The sequence below is a fragment of the Panulirus ornatus genome, chromosome 43, assembly GCF_036320965.1.
Source record: "Panulirus ornatus isolate Po-2019 chromosome 43, ASM3632096v1, whole genome shotgun sequence".
Classification (NCBI taxonomy): domain Eukaryota; kingdom Metazoa; phylum Arthropoda; class Malacostraca; order Decapoda; family Palinuridae; genus Panulirus; species Panulirus ornatus.
This window is the reverse complement of record NC_092266.1, coordinates 15,755,757-15,777,741: the sequence shown is the minus strand read 5'-3', so window position 1 is coordinate 15,777,741 and position 21,985 is coordinate 15,755,757. Positions and strand designations below refer to the sequence as shown.

General features: G+C 40.4%; 1 protein-coding gene across 3 annotated transcripts in view; it reads right to left on the bottom strand.

Annotated features, from left to right (window-relative positions):
- spg (dedicator of cytokinesis spg) overlaps positions 1–21,985 on the bottom strand; it is a 392,951-nt gene that overhangs the window by 296,357 nt on the left and 74,609 nt on the right. For all 3 annotated transcript variants that reach the window (XM_071687033.1, XM_071687034.1, XM_071687035.1), the window contains exons 8-11: positions 19,265–19,413; positions 18,988–19,069; positions 9,580–9,756; positions 1,978–2,095 (exon numbers count right to left, since the gene is read on the bottom strand). In XM_071687033.1, coding sequence (XP_071543134.1) covers positions 1,978–2,095; positions 9,580–9,756; positions 18,988–19,069; positions 19,265–19,413 — 526 coding nt within the window. The remainder of the gene's footprint in view (positions 1–1,977; positions 2,096–9,579; positions 9,757–18,987; positions 19,070–19,264; positions 19,414–21,985) is intronic.

Sequence of the window (21,985 nt, the reverse complement as noted above, 5' to 3'; positions counted from 1 at the left end):
ACTCACTTCCCAAGCTCTCTCATCCACAACAGATTCCATACTTGCCCCTCTCTCCAAAACTCTTGCATTCACCTCCCTAACAACCCCATTCATAAACAAATTAAACAACCATGGAGACATCATGCACCCCTGCCGCAAACCTACATTCACTGGGAAACACTCACTTTCCTCTCTTCCTACTCGTACACATGCCTTACATCCTTGATAAAAACCTTTTCATTGCTTCTAGCAACTTACCTCCCACACCTTATCCTCTTAATACCTTCCACAAAGCATCTCTATCAACTCTATAATATGCCTTCTCCAGATCCATAAAAGCTACATACAAATCCATCTGCTTTTCTAAGTATTTCTCACATACATTCTTCAATGCAAACACCTGATCCACACATCTTCTACCACTTCTGAAACCACACTGCTTCTCCCCAATCTGGTGCTCTGTACATGACTTGACCCTCTCAATCAATACCCTCCCACATAATTTTCCAGGAATACTCAACAAACTTATACCTCTGTAATTTGAGCACTCACCTTTATCCCCTTTGTCTTTGTACAAAGGCACTATACATGCATTCTGCCAAATCCTCAGGCACTTCACCATGAATCAAACTTACATTGAATGTCCTTACCAACCAGTCAACAACAGAGTCACCCCCTATGTTAATAAATTCCAACTTTCATCTTCCACAAAGCTTTCACTACCTCTTCTCTTTTTATCAAATCATTCTCCCTGACCCTCTCACTTTACACAACACCTCGACCAAAACACCCTATATCTGCCAGTCTATCATCAAACACATTCAACAAACCTTCAAAATACTCACTCCATCTCTCTCTCACTTCACTACTAATTGTTATTACCTCCCCATTTGTCCCCTTTACTGATGTTCCCATTTGTTCTCTTGTCTTATGCACTTTATTTACCTCCTTCCAAAACATCTTTTTATTTACCCTAAAATAAAATGATACTTTCTCACCCCAACTCTCATTTCCCCTCTTTTTCACCTCTTGCACCTTTCTCTTGACCTCCTGCCTCTTTCTTTTATACATCTCCCACTCATTTGCATTATTTCCCTGCAAAAATTGTCCAAATGCCTCTCTCTTCTCTTTCACTAACAATCTTACTTCTTCATCCCACCACTCACTACCCTTTCTAATCTGCCCTCCTCCCACCTTTCTCATGCCACAAGCATCTTTTGCGCAAGCCATCACTGCTTCCCTAAATACGTCCCAATCCTCCCCCACTCCCCTTACGTCATTTGCTCTCACCATTTTCCAGTCTGCACTCAGTCTCTCCTGGTACTTACTCACACAAGTCTCCTTCCCAAGCTCACTTACTCTCACCATTCTCTTCACCCCAACATTCTCCCTTCTTTTCTGAAAACCTCTACATATCTTCACTTTTGCCTCCACAAGATAATGGTCAGACATCCCCCCAGTTGCTCCTTTCAGCACATTAACATCCAAAAAGTCTCTCTTTCGCAAGCCTATAAATTCACACGTAATCCAAAAACGCTCTCTGGCCATCTCTCCTACTTACATACATATACTTATGTATATCTCTCTTTCTAAACCAGGTATTCCCAATCACCAGTTCTTTTTCAGCACACAAATCTACAAGCTCTTCATCATTTCCATTTACAACACTGAACACCCCATGTACAACAATTATACCCTCAACTGCCACATTACTCACCTTTGCATTCAAATCACACATCACTATAACCTGGTCTCGTGTATCAAAGCTGCTAACACACACACTCAGCTGCTCCCAAAACACTTGCCTCTCATGATCTTTCGTCTCATGACCAGGTGCATAGGCACTAATAATCACCCATCTCTCTCCATCCACTTTAAGTTTTACTCATATCAATCTAGAGTTTACTTTCTTGCACTCTATCTCATACTCCCACAACTCCTGCCATTAAAACTAATTCACAAAAATACTCTATCAATAATAAATTGAATGAAACTTACCATAGCTAGCATTATTAGACATAATAGAGTACTTGTTGTTCTGTTTCTTGAGAATAAGTTCAGGTAGTTGCCAATAGTCTTTCTCATCAGATGTAAAAAGTTTTCCAGTGAGCTCAACCTGTCAAAAGGTATGTTAAATTAAGTTTCATATGTTTTACATTATATCTTTATAAAGTATACTCTCTTAATCTAACTATATAACACATGTAATATAAAATGAGACATCTTGTCTATGTGCAAGCAGGTAGGGTTTGGGGGGGGAGATCCCAGTCCCATAAATTTGATCCCCTCCAAAGTTGCATGTACACACTTAAGTCTCTCCTTATAAGTGGAACTGAAAGTGAAGGAAGCAAATATATATATAAAACAAACCAATTTTCTTTTCACAGTCAGCTATGAAACTAAATTCAAGTCGAGTATACTTATACTTTCAGTTCAAAAAGCCCTAGAAATATTGTACCACTTTCTTTTCCTTTCATACTATTCGCCATTTCCTGCATTAGTGAGGTAGTGTTAAGAACAGAGGACTAGACCTCTGATGGAATATCCTCACCTGGCCCCCTTCTCTGTTCCTTCTTTTGGAAAATTAAAAAAAAGAAAAACGAGAGGGGAGGAATTCCAGCCCCCCGCTCCCTTCCCTTTTAGTCGCCTTCTATGACACGCAGGGAATACGTGGGAGGTATTCTTTCTCCCCTACCCCCAGGGATATGTACCACTTTCATATAAAGTAATAATGATAAAAAACTTAAGTAATCTTTTTAAAGATGCCACATCTACTTATAAGCTAATGAACAAAGAACTCTAATCAGGATGTACTAATATCTATAGCAACTGCTTACTGAAGTCTAATAGAAAAAGTTAATTATCAATTCTAATCCCATAAAAGATTATCTTCAACCATATTACATAAACATGAGTATAGTAGCAGGGTAATGGGGTCTATTCTAGATAGTCGAAGATACCTGCCCTTTGCCAGCCTGTGAAGTTCAAACTGCTAACTTTAGCTCTGCAAATTTCATTCTCAAAAGATGATGCACATGACTTTGAATAAACAGACAATGCAAAAGATCCAACCCATATGAATAGTAATGTTATGTAAGGCTGGTGACCTCTGTTCACAGTAACATACGGGTGCATGCTGCTGTTGCAATACCCTGGGAGTGCAGCCTTGTGAGAAACTTACCCCTAACACTTGCTTCCTTTTGCATCACAAAGACAATACCTTGAATAAGCTAGCTATACATCTAGTGTGCTAATACAAATCACATTCTCTATGATGACATCTATGTATCTATCCATCTATATCTCTGACGCTTGTTCCTTTCTGGAACTCCCTCAAGGGGGTAGCCATGGCAACAGTCTCCGTAGCTAGTGAATTCCAGTGCCACTTCTTAGCCTTTAGTGCCTCACCCTTGACATGTCACAGGCAGTGGGCAAGTCTAACACAGTGTCTGAAGAGGCTCCAACCTGATGTTCATACTGACTACTTCTACCTAATGTCACTACTTAATGCTCCTACCCATATGTTCCTACTACTACTTCCATCTACTACTCCTAACATTTTGCCAAAAGGCAGGGCTAGCACATAGCACTCACCACAGGAAAATCTAGACTTATGAAGAATGAGCTGTGTGAATTACACGTCAAGCGCTATGTGTGACAAGGAGAGACTGTATGTTTAAGAACAGAATGCCAGTAGTCCAAGTGTGGGCGAGGCAGAAAGAAAGACAGCTACCTGGGTTGGAAGAGTGCAACTTCCCAACCACTGAAGAGCTGGTTCATCACGCAGTCATCACTAACCCTCCCAATACTCAGGAGCATATTACTGGTAGCATACCTTCCTGGTCACTGACTGTATAACAACTACTACCTACTATGATGTCAGGTAGAATAAATTTCTTTTTCTTTCTTTCACATTTGTTTGCTATTTCCCACATCAGTAATGTAGCACCAGGAATACACATACAGAAAATTCCTCGTCAGCTCATATCCATTCTCTAGATGCCATGTGTAATGCACCGAAACCAAAGCCCTCTATCCATAACCAGGTCCTACAGACCTTTCCTGGTTTCCGTGGCTTGTGAGGTAGTCCCAAGAACAGACAAAAAAGGCTGCACTTGTTCAAGCCCATTCTCTAGCTGTCATGTGTAATACCCTATAACCACAGCTTTCTATCCATAGCCAAGCCCCACAGACATTTCCATAGCTTCTCCAGCTGTTTCACATACTCTGGTTCAGTCCAATGACAGCACATTGATTCCTGTATACCACATAGTGCCAACCTACATTATCCTGTACTAGCTTTTCACTGCCTTGCATATTCACTCCCCGATCACAAAAAATCTTTTTCACTACATCCTTCCATCTCCAAATTGGCCTCCCCTTCTCTTTGTTCCCTCCCTTTCTGACACATACACCTGATCCCTTAATTATGACGTACCCAAATTATGACCATCCATACATATGAGTGGAAAAAAACATAAATAAAAAAAAAATTATGAAATAACTAGAGAATTTTTGATAAAAGGTAAAAAGAAATTATCTTTATTTATCATATTTACTATGTTTGATCACTGTTTCCGACATCAGCAAGGTAGCACCAAGAAAAAGACGAACAACCCATCCACTCATGTACACATACATGTACATAAACGTACATACACATATATATATGCATATGAACCTATATACATACACAGACATATACATATATATAAACATGAAATATTCATACTTACTTGCTTTCATCCATTTCCGGTACCACCTCACTCCAAAGGAAACAGCATCGCTACACCCTAATTCCGCGATGTAGCACCAGGAAAACAGACAAAAAAGGCCACATTCATTCACACTCAGTCTGGCCACATTCATTCACACTCAGTCTGGCCACATTCATTCACACTCAGTCTCTAGCTGTCATGTGTAATGGACCAAAACCACAGCTCCCTAACATATCCCAGATGTTTCACATGCCTTGGTTCAGTCCACTGACAGCATGTCGACCCCAGTATACCATATCCTTCCTATTCATTCTATTCCTTGCATGCCTCTCACGTTCCTATACATTCGGGTCCAATTGCTCAAAATCTTTTTCACTCCATCCTTCCACCTCTAATTTGGTCTCCCACCTCTCCTTGTTCCCTCCACCTCTGATATCCTTTTTATCAACCTTTCCTCACTCATTCTTTCCATATCTCCAAACCATTTCAACACACTCTCTTCTCTAAAAACCAAACTCTCTTTATTACCACACATCTCTCTTACCTTTAATTATCTACTCGATCAAACCACTTCACACCACATATTGTCCTCAAACATTTAATTTCCAACACATCCACCTTCCTCCATACATCCCTATCTACAGCCCATGCCTCACAATCATATATTATTAGAACTACTATTCCTTCAAACATACCCATTTTTGCTCTCCAAGATAATGTTCTCTCCTTCCACACATTCTTTATCACTCCAAGAACCTTTGCCCCCTCCCCCACCCTAAGACCCACTTCCATTTCCATGGTTCCATTTGATGCAAAGTACACTCCCAGATATCAAAAAACACTTCATTTCCTCCAATTTTTCCCCAATCAAACTTCAATCCCAGTTAACTAGTCCCTCAACCCTGCTGAATCTAATAACCTTGCTCTTATTCATATTCACTCTCAACTTTCTCCTTTCACACACTTTACCAAACTCAGTCATCAACTTCCGCAGTTTCTCACTTGAATCAGCCACCAGAGCTGTATCATCAGCAAACAACAACTGACTCACTTCCCAGGTCCTCTCATTCCCAACAGACTGCATACTTGCCCCTCTCTCCAGAACTCTTGCATTTATCTCCCTAACCACCCATTCCAAAAACAAATTAAACAACCATGGGGATATCACACATCCCTGCTGCAGACCAACCCTCACTAGGAACCAATCACTCTCCTCTCTTCCTACTCATACACATGCTTTATACCCTTGATAAAAATTTCTCACTGCTTCTAGCAGCTTACCTCACATACCATATACTCTTGAGATTTTCCACAAAGCATCTCCATCAACCCTCTCATAAGCCTTCTCCATCTGCTTTTCTAAGTATTTCTCACAAACATTCTTCAACATAAACACCTGATCCACACTGCTTCTCCCAATTATGATGCTCTGTACATGCATTCACGCTCTCAATTAATACCCTTCCATACACTTTTCCAGGAATATTCAACAAACTTATGTCTCTGTATTTTGAACACTCACCTTTATCCCCTTTGCCTTTGTACAATGGCACTATACATGCATTCTGCCAATCCTCAGGCAATTCACCATGATCCACACTTACACTAAGTGTCCTTACCAACCAATCAACAACACAGTCACTCCCATTCTCAAAAAATTCAACTGCAACACCATCCAAACCTACCACCTTGCCGGATTTCATCTTCCACAAGGCTTTCACCGCCTCTTCTCTCTTAACCGAGCCATCCTCCTTGATCCCTCTCACTTTGCACACCACCTCGACCAGAACACCCTGCATCTGCCACTCTATCCTCAAACACATTCAACAAACCTTCAAAATACTCACTCCGTCTCCTCACTTCATCACTACCTGTTATCACTTCCCCCTTTGCCCCCTTCACTGATGTTCCCATTTGTTCTTATGTCTTACACACACCACTTACCTCCTTACAAAACACCTATTTATTCTCCCTAAAGTTTAATGATGCACTCTCACTTCAACTCTCATTTGCCCTCTTTTTCAATCTTGCACCTTCCTCTTGATCTCTTGTTGCTTTCTTTTATACATCTCTCAGTTGTCTGCAATCCTTCTTTGTAAGTATCTTCCAAACGCATCTGTTTTTCACTAACAACTTTACTACTTCATCCCACCACTCACTACCCTAACTAATCTGCCCACCTCTCAACTTTCTCATACAACATGCATCTTTTGCACATGCCATCACTGCTTCCCTAAATACATCCCATTCCTCACCCACTCCTCTCACATCACCTTTTGCCATTCAGCACTCAGTCTCTCCTGATACTTCCTAACACAAGGTTCCTTTCCAAGCTCACTTACTCTCACCACTCTCTTCTCTGCAACATTCACTGTTCTTTTCTGAAAGCCTCTACAAATCTTCACCTTGGCCTCCACAAGACAGTGATCAGACATCCCACTAGCTGCCTCTCTCAGCACATTAACATCCAAAATTCTCTCTTTCACATGGGTATCAATTAATACAAAATCCAATGTTACCTTTTGACCATCTCTCCTACTCACACACATATATTTATGTATATCTATTTCTAAACCAGGTATTCCCAATCACCAAGCCTTTTTGAGAACACAAATCTGCAAGCTCTTCACCATTTCCATTCACAACACTGCATGTCCTATATACACCAATATACCCTCAACTGCTACATTACTTACCTTTGCATTTAAATCACCCATCACTAATACCTGGTCATGTCATCAAAGCTGCTGACATAACACTCAAGTGCTCCCAAAACACTTCTCTCTCAAAATTTTTCTTCTAATGACCAGGTGCATAAGCACCAATAATCACCCCTCTCTCTCCATCCACTTCTAGTTTTACCCACATCAATCTAGAATCTACTTCCTTACACTCTATCACACACACCCACAACTCCTGCTTCAGGAGTAGTGCTATTCCTTCCTTAGCTCTTGTCTTCTAACCAACCCTTGACTTTCCTCCCATGACTTTTCCAAACCATTCTTCCCCTTAACCCATGAGCTTCATTTCACCTAGAGCCAGATCACTCAGGTCTCTTTCCTCAAATATACTACCTATCTCTCCTTTCTTCTCATCTTAGTTACATCCACATACATTCAAACACCCTAATGTGAGCCTTTGAGGAGGATGAGCACTCCCCTCTTGACTTCTGTTTTCCCTTTCAGAAACTGAAACTAAAGAATCATGTAATAAAGTTGGTTAATAAAAAATGAGGCAATAACGATAGAAATTGAGTAGGATAAAAGAATGCTGCACAGGTATACAAATTCTACATGCCATGCTGACATCATCCAACTTCTGTCCATTTTGGGATCCTATCAGTCAGTCAGAACGGAACTCGGATGTATGTTGGGGAGGGGGAGTATACCCTCTTTGTCAACTCCTCCATCCTCATTCTCTCAATATGTCCAAACCATTGCAGCACACCCTCTCCAGCTGTATCACCAACACACTTTTTATTACCAAACCTCTCTCTTACCCTTTTATTACTTAAAAGGTTAAACCACCTTACACCACATCTTGTTCTCAAACATTTCCCAGGTGACAACTTTCCTTTCCACACATTCTTCACTGCTTTAAGAACCTTTGCCCCCTCACCCACCCAATGACTCACTTCCACATGGTTCCACTTTATAATTTTTCTTTTTTATGTTGGAAGCACCAGTCATGAACAAAAGTCTACATCAAAGCAGGGCCTTAATTGAAATAAAAAAATTATTATGAAAGGGGGGAAAAAAAAGGACAAGGAAAAGTATTCAAAAATTTTGGACAGAGTGAAAAACACATCTTTTAAAATGTAACAAGTCATAGTCATTGGGAGAGACATGACAAGGTAGAAAGTGTCAAACTGCAGAGAAAAAACAATTTTCAAACAGCCTACACTTGAGTTGCCACCAGCCACAAAGTAATCATATGATGCAGCAACTTCCTCCAGTTACTCTCCAGTCAAACTCACATCACATCTAACCCGTCCCTCTACCATACTAAAATCAATAAACCTTATTTTCATTCACATCTACTCTCAACTTCCTCCTTTCACACACATGCAACCAAACTCAGTCATCAAATTCTGCAGTTTCTCACCTGAATATGCCACCAGCTATGTCATTAGCAACCAACAAATGACATTTTTCCAGGCCTTCTCATCCCCAACAGACTGCATACTTACCTATCTCCAAGACTCTCGCATTCCCTTCCCTCACAGACCAACCTTCACTTGGAACAATACATTCTCCTCTCTCCCTATCCGTACACACACCTTACACTCTTGATGAAAACTTCTCTGCTTCTAGCAGTTTTTGTCCCACACCATATACTCTTAAGACCTTCCAAAGTCATCTCTATCAACCTTTCAACCCTATCATATGCTTTCTCCTGATTGTTAAATGTTACATACATACCCTTCTGTTTCTTTAAGTATTTCTAATACATTCTTTAAAGCAAACACCTGATGCACACATACAATACCACCATCAAAACTACACTGTTCCAACCCAAGCTGATGCTCTGTACTTGCCTTCACCATGTCAATAACTACTCTCCCATACAACTTAACAAGTATACTCAACAAACTTAAACCTCTGTGTTCAGAACAATCACCTTTATCCCCCTTGCCTATAGACAACACGCATTCTGCCAATGCTCAGGCACCTCACTAAGATCCATACATACACTGAAAATCCTAACTAACCAATCACCAACATATTTACCCCCTTTCTGAAGAAATTTGACAGTAATACTTTCCTTCCAATCCAGCTGCCTTGCCACATTTCCTCTTATGTAAGACTTTTACCACCTCTTCTTTCCAAGTGACTGTAGTTCACTTACATCTATTGTTCTGGTAAATACACAGATAACATACCTCTCCTTCACTTCCCTGCAGAACAGGTTGAGCTAATCTGAAGAGGGCTACACCATAGGGTCTTCGGTAGTTGTGGGATGACAATTTCTTAACGGACTCTGAGAACAACATGCGTCCAACTCTCACAACATGGGCAACAATATACAGGTCCGAAACTAAATCTCCACTTCCGAGATCCTGTGAAAAAAAATATACTTTAACAAGAACACTTTGACTGTCAAAAGAAAATTTCCAGTCCCTCTAACTCCCAAATCAGAGTTGTGTATATTCATTTTCAATGACTGTAGTTCAAGAGCTCTGACACTGATTGTGATCTGTTCTGTGCTTTGGAGCAGTGTCTGAAAATGAGACACTTTGGTGTATAAATGTCATGAGTCCTCCTTCTCCTCCTCCTTGTTGATGCTATGAGTCTTGTCTTTCACTTGTGTAATTACAAAAAAGGAGACAGAAAGGATTCTGGTGCACATCTGGTTTCTTGGATGAAGACTATGTGTATATCATGTTCTTGAAGCAGGTTGAGTACTTTTGTGTGTTTGTTCCTGATGCCAATGGTGCTGGACTGGACAATGTTAGTGTAAGAATGGGGTTCTGTGGAGTGGAGGGGTTTGTGATAAGGCATGGGGTTGTGCATTTTGTGCTGTTGCTTGTGGAGTGTATATGTTGGGAACATGATGGTTTGGGAAGGTGTTCTGGGTGTTTGTGTATAGTGGTTGTTGCTTGTCCATGGTTACCTTACCTTATCTTCCTGCCCCAGACCTTCCTTCTATCTCTTATGGGGCTCCTGCAGCCCTCAGATAGCTGGTTAAACTAATAGCCAGAACTACAAATCATAAAATGTGGTGATGTGTGTGTATGTGGGAAGAGTGCACGGCAACTGAGTAATAAGCGTTGTGCCTTCACTGTGTGGTAGCTGCATCATGGGCACAAAGTTATGTTGAATCTGTGCTTGTGGTGGTGTAGGGATGGGTGATGTCCAAAGCACAGACAAGAAAGTGTAACTCTTATGTGTCTGGTGGGCTGGCATTTAAGACGATGTTGGAAGGGTAGTTGTTTTGGTATTGTTGGGTCATTTTTGTGTGAATATGTTTTGCAGTGTTAAGTTTGTATGGGGCTATGGGATCTGTGTGCAAAGGCTGCTGAAATGTGAAGCAGGGGTATGCTTTTCATTTCTGTTTGGGATTAATGGTTAGTTAATGAATGGCTTGAAAGGGAAGGGTCAAAGGCTGTTGCAGAGAATTATGAAGGATCTTCTTGTAGATAGGGAGGATCATGTTTCAGTGCATTATAAATGACAGCTAGAGAATGGATGTGAGCTAATGAGGCCATCCTTCAACTGTTCCTGGTTGGCTAATATGGGAAAGGGAAAACAAGAATGAAAAAATATGAATACATATATACAATGAACTTGTAGACCACAAATGAAAATCAAAGCAGGAATATTTGCTTAAGTGCTTTCATGTATTTCAACACATCTTCAGAAGCAAATAGTAACAAACAACACCAGTAGATGTTAACAGGATCACATCTTACATGGTAATGAAGCAGGCAATTAGGGTTGATGATAACCCTCGTGGAGTCAAGAAACTCAGGTAAAAAATCCTGTCCTAATACTAGGGTTACTTCCAGCTGTGTCAGGTCATCAGCGTTCTTGCACAAGTCATTGTGAAAGAAATGTAGGATGATGTTGTCTAAACTAAATAATCCTCTACTATCATTCTTATTCTTACCATCAGTCAGCTGTATAAGAGCAGATTCAAATAAATTTCTACTTATAAAACTTCTGCACTTTATGATTAAAGTAGCTGCAGACCAGCAATAAGATGTGAGTTTTCATTCATGTGAGCGAACAGAGCACTCAATCACTGATCAAAGCTTACAGGGTATTTATGTTGACTTACAAGAGATTTTAAGTCTTTCCCTCTCTATCCCAAGTAAAATGAACTGCATGTTTTGCAAGAAATTCAGCAAACTATACTATAGTCATTACTTGAGCTGTTTTTAATCAACATTTTCTTTACAGTGTACTCATAAGAGAAAACTAATTTTACATCAAAGTCTAATAAGCAGTGGAATGAAAGGTTCAAAAATTTTGTGATAGGGTAAACAAAGAATATTACTGTAAGACCTATCATGTGTCATATTATCATAAGTCTTTCTAGCCTTGGTCTTACATTCATCAAGTACATGGGAAGGATGGCAAGGTTTCTTACCGATGGTAACAATATTACTAAATTTCTCGCCCAGAAATTCTGGACTGACAATTTGTAAAGCTCTCAGATACATGGAAGAAAATATACACTGTTTAGTACTAAGTCTATGACCTGAGTTAAAGTGAACATAAGAAATTGTATTAGTTGGCTTTCTGTAGATGCTATCTTTAAAGCAATACTCTCTCCTATGAATCAACACATCCAGGCATGGTAATTTTCCATTATCTTCAATCTCCACAGAAGATACTGAAAAAATTACCACTCCTGGATGTGTTGATTCATAGGGAAGAATATTGCTTCAAATGTAGCATCTACAGAAAGCCAACTAATACAATGCCCTATGCTTTGAAGAATGTATGTGAGAAATACTTAGAAAAGCAAATGGATTTGTATGTAGCATTTATGGATCTGGAGAAGGCATATGATAGAGTTGATAGAGATGCTCTGTGGAAGGTATTAAGAATATATGGTGTGGGAGGCAAGTTGTTAGAAGCAGTGAAAAGTTTTTATCGAGGATGTAAGGCATGTGTACGTGTAGGAAGAGAGGAAAGTGATTGGTTCTCAGTGAATGTAGGTTTGCGGCAGGTGTGTGTGATGTCTCCATGGTTGTTTAATTTGTTTATGGATGGGGTTGTTAGGGAGGTGAATGCAAGAGTTTTGGAAAGAGGGGCAAGTATGAAGTCTGTTGGGGATGAGAGAGCTTGGGAAGTGAGTCAGTTGTTGTTCGCTGATGATACAGCGCTGGTGGCTGATTCATGTGAGAAACTGCAGAAGCTGGTGACTGAGTTTGGTAAAGTGTGTGAAAGAAGAAAGTTAAGAGTAAATGTGAATAAGAGCAAGGTTATTAGGTACAGTAGGGTTGAGGGTCAAGTCAATTGGGAGGTGAGTTTGAATGGAGAAAAACTGGAGGAAGTGAAGTGTTTTAGATATCTGGGAGTGGATCTGGCAGTGGATGGAACCATGGAAGTGGAAGTGGATCATAGGGTGGGGGAGGGGGCGAAAATTCTGGGAGCCTTGAAGAATGTGTGGAAGTCGAGAACATTATCTCGGAAAGCAAAAATGGGTATGTTTGAAGGAATAGTGGTTCCAACAATGTTGTATGGTTGCGAGGCGTGGGCTATGGATAGAGTGGTGCGCAGGAGGATGGATGTGCTGGAAATGAGATGTTTGAGGACAATGTGTGGTGTGAGGTGGTTTGATTGAGTAAGTAACGTAAGGGTAAGAGAGATGTGTGGAAATAAAAAGAGCGTGGTTGAGAGAGCAGAAGAGGGTGTTTTGAAATGGTTTGGGCACATGGAGAGAATGAGTGAGGAAAGATTGACCAAGAGGATATATGTGTCGGAGGTGGAGGGAACGAGGAGAAGAGGGAGACCAAATTGGAGGTGGAAAGATGGAGTGAAGAAGATTTTGTGTGATCGGGGCCTGAACATGCAGGAGGGTGAAAGGAGGGCAAGGAATAGAGTGAATTGGAGCGATGTGGTATACCAGGGTTGACGTGCTGTCAGTGGATTGAATCAGGGCATGTGAAGCGTCTGGGGTAAACCATGGAAAGCTGTGTACGTATGTATATTTGCGTGTGTGGACGTATGTATATACATGTGTATGGGGGTGGGTTGGGCCATTTCTTTCGTCTGTTTCCTTGCGCTACCTCGCAAACGCGGGAGACAGCGACAAAGCAAAAAAAAAAAAAAAAAAAAATGTTTACTTTAACTCAGGTCACAGAATTAGTATTAAACAGTGGATATTGTCTTTCATATATCTGAGAGCTTAACAAAATGTCAATCCAGAATTTCTGGATAAGGAATTTAGTAAAATTGATACCATAGGTAAGAAACTTTGCTATCCTTCCCTTGTACTGAACAAATGTAAGACCAAGACAAGAAAGACTTATGTGAAACATAATAGGTCTTACAGCAATATTTCGTGTTTGTCACAAACCTTTTGAACCTATCATTCCACTGCTTAAGCTATTTGATGTAAAATCAGTTTTCTCTTATTTGAGCACTATAAAGAAAATGTTATGAACAGCCCAAGTAATGACAATAGTATAGTTTACAGAATTCCCTGCAAAACATGTAGTTTGTTTTACTTGGGACAGATGAGTAAACTCTTAAAATCTCGTGTAAGTCACCATAATTACTCTAGTGCTATATTCATTCATTTGAATGAAAACACATCTTATTGCCTGGTTCAGAGCTACTTAAATCATAAAGTGTAAAGTGTAAAAGTTTTATGAATAGAAATTTATTTAATATTATATTTATCTATTTTGCTTTGTTACTGTCTCCTGCGTTAGCGAGGTAGCGCACAGAGACAGACGAAAGAATGGCCCAACCCACCCACATACACATGTATATACATACACATCCACACAAGCAAATATACATACCTATACATCTCAACATATATATACACACACAGACATATACACATATACACATGAAATAACAACCCCTTCCCCCCTCATGTGCACGAGGTAGCGCTAGGAAAAGACAACAACGGCCCCATTCGTTCACACTCAGTCTCCAGATGTCATGTAATAAGGCATCGAAACCACAGCTCCCATTCCACATCCAGGCCCCACACAACTTTCCATGGTTTACCCAAGACGCTTCACATGCCCTGGTTCAATCCATTGACAGCACGTCGACCCAGGTATACCACATCGTTCCAATTCACTCTATTCCTTGCACACCTTTCACCCTCCTGCATGTTCAGGACCCGATCACTCAAAATCTTTTTCACTCCATCTTTCCACCTCCAATTTGGTCTCCCACTTCTCCTTGTTCCCTCCACCTCTGACAGATATATCCTCTTGGTCAATCTTTCCTCACTCATTCTCTCCATAAGACCAAACCATTTCAAAACACCCTCTTCTGCTCTCTCAATCACACTCTTTTAATTACCACACATCTCTCTTACCCTTTCATTACTTACTCAATCAAACCACCTCACACCACATATTGTCCTCAAACACCTCATTTCCAGCACATCCACCCTCCTCCGAGCAACTCTATCTATAGCCCGCGCCTCGCAACCATATAACATTGTTGGAACCAGTATTCCTTCAAACATACCCATTTTTGCTTTCTGAGATAATGTTCTCGACTTCCACACATTCCTCAATGCTCCCAGAACTTTCGCCCCCTTCTCCACCCTATGATTCACTTCCACTTCCATGGTTCCATCCGCTGCCAAATTCACTCCCAAATATCTAAAACACTTCACTTCCTCCATTTTTCTCCATTCAAACTTACCTCCCAATTGACTTATCCCTCAACCCTACTCTACCTAATAACCTTGTTCTTATTCACATTTACTCTCAGCTTTCTTCTTTCAAACACTCTGCCAAATTCAGTCACCAGCTTCTGCAGTTTTTCACATGAATCAGCCACCAGCTCTGTATCATCAGCAAACAACAACTGACTCACTTCCCAAGCTCTCTCATCCCCAACAGACTGCATACTTGCCCCTCTCTCCAAAACTCTTGCATTCAACTCCCTAACAACCCCATCCATAAACAAATTAAACAACCATGGTGACATCACACACCCCTGCCGCAAACCTACATTCACTGAGAACCAATCCCTTTCCTCTCTTCCCACAAATACACATGCCTTAAATCCTTGATAAAAACTTTTCACTGCTTCTAACAACTTGCCTCCCACACCATACATTCTTAATACCTTCCACAGAGCATCTCTATCAACTCTATCATATGCCTTCTCCAGATCCATAAATGCTACATACAAATACATTTGCTTTTCTAAGTATTTCTCACATACAGTTCTTCAAAGCAAACACCTGATCCACACATCCTCTACCACTTCTGAAACCACACTGCTCTTCCCCAATATGATGCTCTGTACATGCCTTCACCCTCTCAATCAATACCCTCCCATATAATTTACCAGGAATACTCAACAAACTTATACCTCTGTAATTTAAGCACTCACTTTTATCCCCTTTGCCTTTGTACAATGGCACTATGCAAGCATTCCGCCAGTCCTCAGGCCTCACCATGAGTCATACATACATTAAATAACCTTACCAACCATTCAACAATACAGTCACCCCCTTTTTTAATAAATTCCACTGCAATACCATCCAAACCCGCTGCCTTGCTGGCTTTCATCTTCCGCAAAGCCCCTACTACCTCTTCTCTGTTTACCAAATCATTCTCCCTGACCTTCTCACTTTGCACACCCCCTCGACCAAAACACCCTATGTCTGCCACTCTATCATCAAACACATTTAACAAACCTTCAAAATACTCACTGCATCTCCTCCTCACATCACCACTACTTGTTGTCACCTCCCCACTAGCCCCCTTCACTGAAGTTCCCATTTGTTCCATTGTCTTACGCACTTTATTTACCTCCTTCCAAAACATCTTTTTACTCTCCCTAAAATCTAATGATACTCTCTCACCCCAACTCTCATTTGCTCTTATACAGCTGACTGATGGTAAGAATATAAATGTTAGTATTGGATTATTTAGTTTTGACATCATTCTACATTTACATTTTATTTCACAGTGACTTGAGCAAGGAGGGTGATGACCTGACACAGCCTTAGTGACCCGAGTAGTAGAGTCGGGTTCTGTTACCCAAGTGTCCTGACTCCATGCGGGTTACCATCTACACTCATTGCTTGCTTCATTATCGTGTAAGGTGTGATCCTGTTAACATCTACTGGTGTCTCTGTACATTTACCTCCATCTATGATTTGTTACTATTTGGTTTTGAAGGTGTGTGGAAATATATGAAAGCACTTAAGCAAATTTTTCTGCTTTGATTTTCCCTCGTGGTCGACAAGTTCATCTGTGATCGTCAATTGTCTGCTTCATGAATAAAAGATGAGTGTTCAAATTACAAAAGCACAAATTTGTTGAGTATTCCTGGGAAATTATATGGAAGGGAATTGATTGAGAGGGTAGAGGCATGTACAGAGCATGAGACTGGGAATGAGCAGTGTGGTTTTAGAAGTGGTAGAGGATGTATGGATCCAGTCTCTGCTTTGAAGAATGTACGTAAGAAATACTTAGAAAAACAGATGGATTTACATGTAGCATTTATGGATCTGGAGAAGGCATATGACAGGGTTGATAGATATGCTTTGTGGAAGGTTCTAAGGGTATATGGTGTGGGAGGTAAGTGCTAGAAGCAGTGAAAAGTTTTTATCAAGGATGTAAGGTATTGTACGAGTAGGAAGAGAGGAAACTGAGTGATTCCAGTGAATGTTGGTTTGCAGCAGGGGTGTGTGATGTTTCCATGGCTGTTTAATTTGTTTATGGATGGGATGGTTAGGGAGATGAATGCAAGAGTTTTTGGAGAAAGGGGCAAGTATGCAGTCTGTTAGAATGAAGAGGGCTTGGGAAGTGAGTCAGTAGTTGTTTGCTGATGATGCAGCACTGGAGGCTGATTCGGGTGAGAAATGGCAGAGGTTAGTGACAGAGTTTGGTAAAGTGTGTGAAAGGAGAAATTTGAAATTTGAGAGTAAACGTAAATAAGAGCACAGTTATTAACGTCTGTGGAGGATCAAGTGAACTGGGAGGTAAGTTTGAAGAGAAAAACTAGAGGAAGTAAAGTGTTTCAGATATCTGGGAATGGATTTAGCAGCAGATGGAACCATGGAAGCAGAAGTGAGTCACAGGGTGGGGGAGGGGGTGAAGGTTCTGGGAGCGTTGAAGAATGTGTGGAAGGCGAGAACTTAGAAAAAATGGGTATGTTTGAAGGAACAATGGTTCCAACAATGTTATATGGTTGCACTGCATGGGCTCTAGATAGGGTTGTGTGGAAGAGGATGGATGTGTTAGAAATGAAATGTTTGAGGACAATCTGTGGTATCACATGGTTTGACCAAGTAAGTAATGTAAGGGTAAGAGAGATTTGAGGTTAAAAAAAAGAATGTGGTTGAGAGAGCAGAAGAGGGTGCATTAAAATGGTTTGGACCCATGGAAAGAATGAGTGAGGAAAGACTGTCCAAGAGGATATATGTGTCAGAGGTGGAGGGAAAAGGGAGAAGCGGGAGACCAAATTGGAGGTGGAAAGATGGAGCAAAAAAGATTTTGAGCGATCAGGGCCTGAACATACAGGAGGGTGAAAGGGGTGCAAGGAATAGGGTAAAATGGAACGATGTGGTATAACGGGGTCGAAGTGTTGTCAATGGATTGAACCAGTGCATATGCAGCATCTGGGGTAAACCATGGAAAGGTCAGTGGGGCCTGGACATGGAAAGGGAGCTGTGGTTTTGGTGCATTACACATGACAGCTAAAGACAGTGTGAACGAATGTGGCTTTTTTGTCTTTTCCTGGTGCTACGTCACTGGAGAAAGGGGGAGCTATTTTCTGTGTGGCAAGGTAGGGACAGGAATCGATGAAGGCAGCAAGTATGAACAAGTACATGTGTATATACATACATGTCTGAGTTTGTATATGTACATATACGTTGAAATGTATATGTATGTATGTATGTGTGCATGTATTGGTGTTTATGTATATACAGGTGTATATGAGTGGTTGGGGCATTCTTTGTCTGCTTCCTTGCGCTACCTCACTGATGTGGGGAAACAGCGATTAAGTACATAAAAAAAAGGAGTTCCCAAAGGGAATGAGCATCAGAAATACAGATAGACAGATAGTATAAGTAAATGGAATTTCATACTCTATGAAACTAACTAACAGTTGCCTTTTCAGTGGTGACCTTATTATTTATGTATGTTCTGTGTTATAATGGTATGCCCTCTAACAGATATGATTCAAGCATTTGGTGGTAACCATGTTTTAGATTAAAGATCAGTGTATTTCTTTAATAACTGTTTACAAGATCAAAAGAAAAAGCTGACATAGAAAAACTATATTCTGTAGGATCATCCATATGCATATCTTTCGAGACATGGAGATGGGAATACTATCCATGCATCTCCTTCATGTTGCATATGATAAAGAAGGGCAGGAGCCGGGGGATCAAAATCCTCTCCTCCTGTAATGTTAGTTTCTGAAAGAATGAGTGGAATCCAAGCAAAAATCTTTATTCAAGGGCTTGGTAGTCTGTCCCTAATGCTACTGCGCTAAACAGTTGTGAACAAAATTCTATTTCAGATAAGAAAGAAACAGAGAAATATCTGAATCCAGTACATATAAATCATTTGCTTCTGAAAATAGCAGTGTACAGAAATATGCTCTGAGATACTCACTGTAAATATTGTGCAGTTGCTGTGGATCTTTTCGACATAATTGGAAAATCCTTCTTTAGATAATCTGACTAGAAATCTCTCACTGAAAATAGATTATAAAAGTGTATGAGTATCTTACTAAATAAGTGACTTTAAATTCATCAATGACTATAAACCATAAAAATACATAAGAATCATATGTATACCACAAAAACTTAATAACTATGAAAATCTTGTTTAAATTATAGTTTTTACATAAAACACACTCAAAGCACTTTTTAACTGGTTTGCTACCTACCTGATAAATTTTCCTTTTTGTGCATCATACAAGGAAAAGTAAACTTCTGCATCTTCCCCTAAATGATATGAAAAATCTCGCATACAGAAGAATAAGTGATGACTCAACACTTTTCTCCTCTCCTTCTTTTTTGCTAATGTCCCAAGGCCCTGCAATAGTCTTTGATGAGTATATAATTTTCTTCTACTACATGAAATGTTTGAGGGTGACTAAATTTTATCTAACATCCTTATAATTTTCCTTCAAGAATGTAACACAACAGAGAACTGAGATGAGTGGAAAATGTGGATCATAAAAGATAAAGCAGCAAATGAATATTGACTTTTAATGCAAGTTTTGTTTCTTGACTGTTCATATAAAGAAGAAAATGCCTTACTGCAATATATCTAAATGTATGGAAAGAGGGTAGTACATGAATATATGGGACACATATGATGAAAATATAACTATGAGTTTTCGTTTCTGTTTAGCACTCATATCATCTCATTTACATCTTTAACCTTTAAAACAAGAAAAACATTGCTATGATGGTGCTCCTTTTAAACCAAACAAAATACTGCTGTGATAGAGCTACTCTTTAATCCATAAATATATATCTTTTTTATTATACTTTGTCGCTGTCTCCCGCATCAGTGAGGTAGTGCAAGTTAACAGATGAACGAATGACCTAACCCACCCACATACACATGTATATACATACACGTCCACACATGCACATATACATACCTATACATTTCAACGTATACATATATATATACATACACAGACATATACATATATACACATGTACATAATTCATACTTGCTACCTTTATTCAATCCCATCGCCACCCCGCCATGCATGAAATTACACCCCCCCTCCCCCTACACACAGGCGCAAGGTACCGCTAGGAAACGAAAACAAAGGCCAAATTCATTCACACTCAGCCTCTAGCTGTCAAGTATAATACAACAAAACCACATCCTTTCCACATCCAGGCCCCACAAAACTCTCCATGGTTTATCCCAGATGCTTCACATGCCCTGGTTCAATCCACTGACAGCACATTGACCCCGGTATACCACATCGTTCCAATTCACTCTATTCCTTGCATGCCTTTCACCCTCCAGCATGTTCAGGCACCAATCACTCAAAATCTTTTTCAAAACATCTTTCCACCTCCAATTTGGTCTCCAACTTCTCCTCATTCTCTCCACTGACACATATATCCTCCTTGTCAATCTTTCCTCACTCATTCTTTCCATGCAACCAAACCATTTCACCACACCCTCTTCTGCTCTCAACCACACTCTTTTTATCACCACACATCTCTCTTACCTTTCCATTACTTACTTTATCAAGCCACCTCACACCACATACTGTCCTCAAACATCTCATTTCCAACACATCCACCCTCCTCCAAACAACCCTATCTATAGCCCATGCCTTGCAGCCATATAACATTGCTGGACCTCTATTCCTTCAAACATACCCATTTTTGCTTTCCAAGATAATGGTTTCGCCTTCCAAACATTCTTCAATGCTCCCAAAACCTTCGCCTCCTCCCCTACCATGTGACTCACTTCTGCTTCCATGGTTCCATCTGCTGCCAAATTCACTCCCAGATATCTAAAACACTTCATTTCCTCCAGTTTTTCTCCATTCAAACTTACCTCCCAATTGACTTGTCACTCAGCTCAAACTTACCTCCCAATTGACTTGTCACTCAGCCCTACTGTACCTAGTAACATTGCTCTTATTCATATTTACTCTCAGCTTTCACATATGAAATGACAACCCCCTCCCCCTGCATGTGTACGAGGTAGTGCTAGGAAAAGACAACAAAGGCCACATTCGTTAACACTCAGTCTCTAGCTGTCATGTATAATGCACCAAAACCAAAGCTCTCTTTCCACATCCAGGCCCCACATAACTTTCCATGGTTTACCCCAGACGCTTCACATGCCCTAGTTCAATCCATTGACAGCACGTCAACCCTGGATAACCACATTTATCCCTTGCATGCCTTTCACCCTCCTGCATGTTCAGGACCCGATCAATCAAAATCTTTTTCACTTCATCTTTCCACCTCCAATTTAGTCTCCCACTTCTCCTTGTTCCCTCCACCTCTGACACATATATCCTCTTTGTCAATCTTTCCTCACTCATTCTCTCCATGTGACCAAACCATTTCAAAACACCCTCTTCTGCTCTCTCAACCACACTTACCACACATCTCTCTTTCCCTTTCATTACTTACTCGATCAAACCACGTCACACCACATATTGTCCTCAAACATCTCATATCCAGCACATCCACCCTCCTCCGCACAACTTTATTTTTAGCCCACACCTCGTAACCATGTAACATTGCTAAACCACTATTCTTTCAAACATACCCATTTTTGCTTTCCAAGATAATGTTCTTGACTTCCACACATTTTTCAACGCTCCCAGAACTTTCGCCCCCTTCCCCACCCTACGATTCACTTCTGCTTCCATGGTTCCATCCACTGCCAAATTCACTCGCAGATATCTAAAACACTTCGCTTCCTCCAGTTTTTCTCCATTCAAACTTACCTCCCAACTGACTTGTCTCTCAACCCTACTGTACCTAATAACCTTACCCTTATTCACATTTACTCTCAGCTTTCTTCTATCACACACTTTACCTAATTCAGTCACCAGCTTCTGCAGTTTCTCACACAAATCAGCCACCAGCGCAGTATCATCAGCGAACAA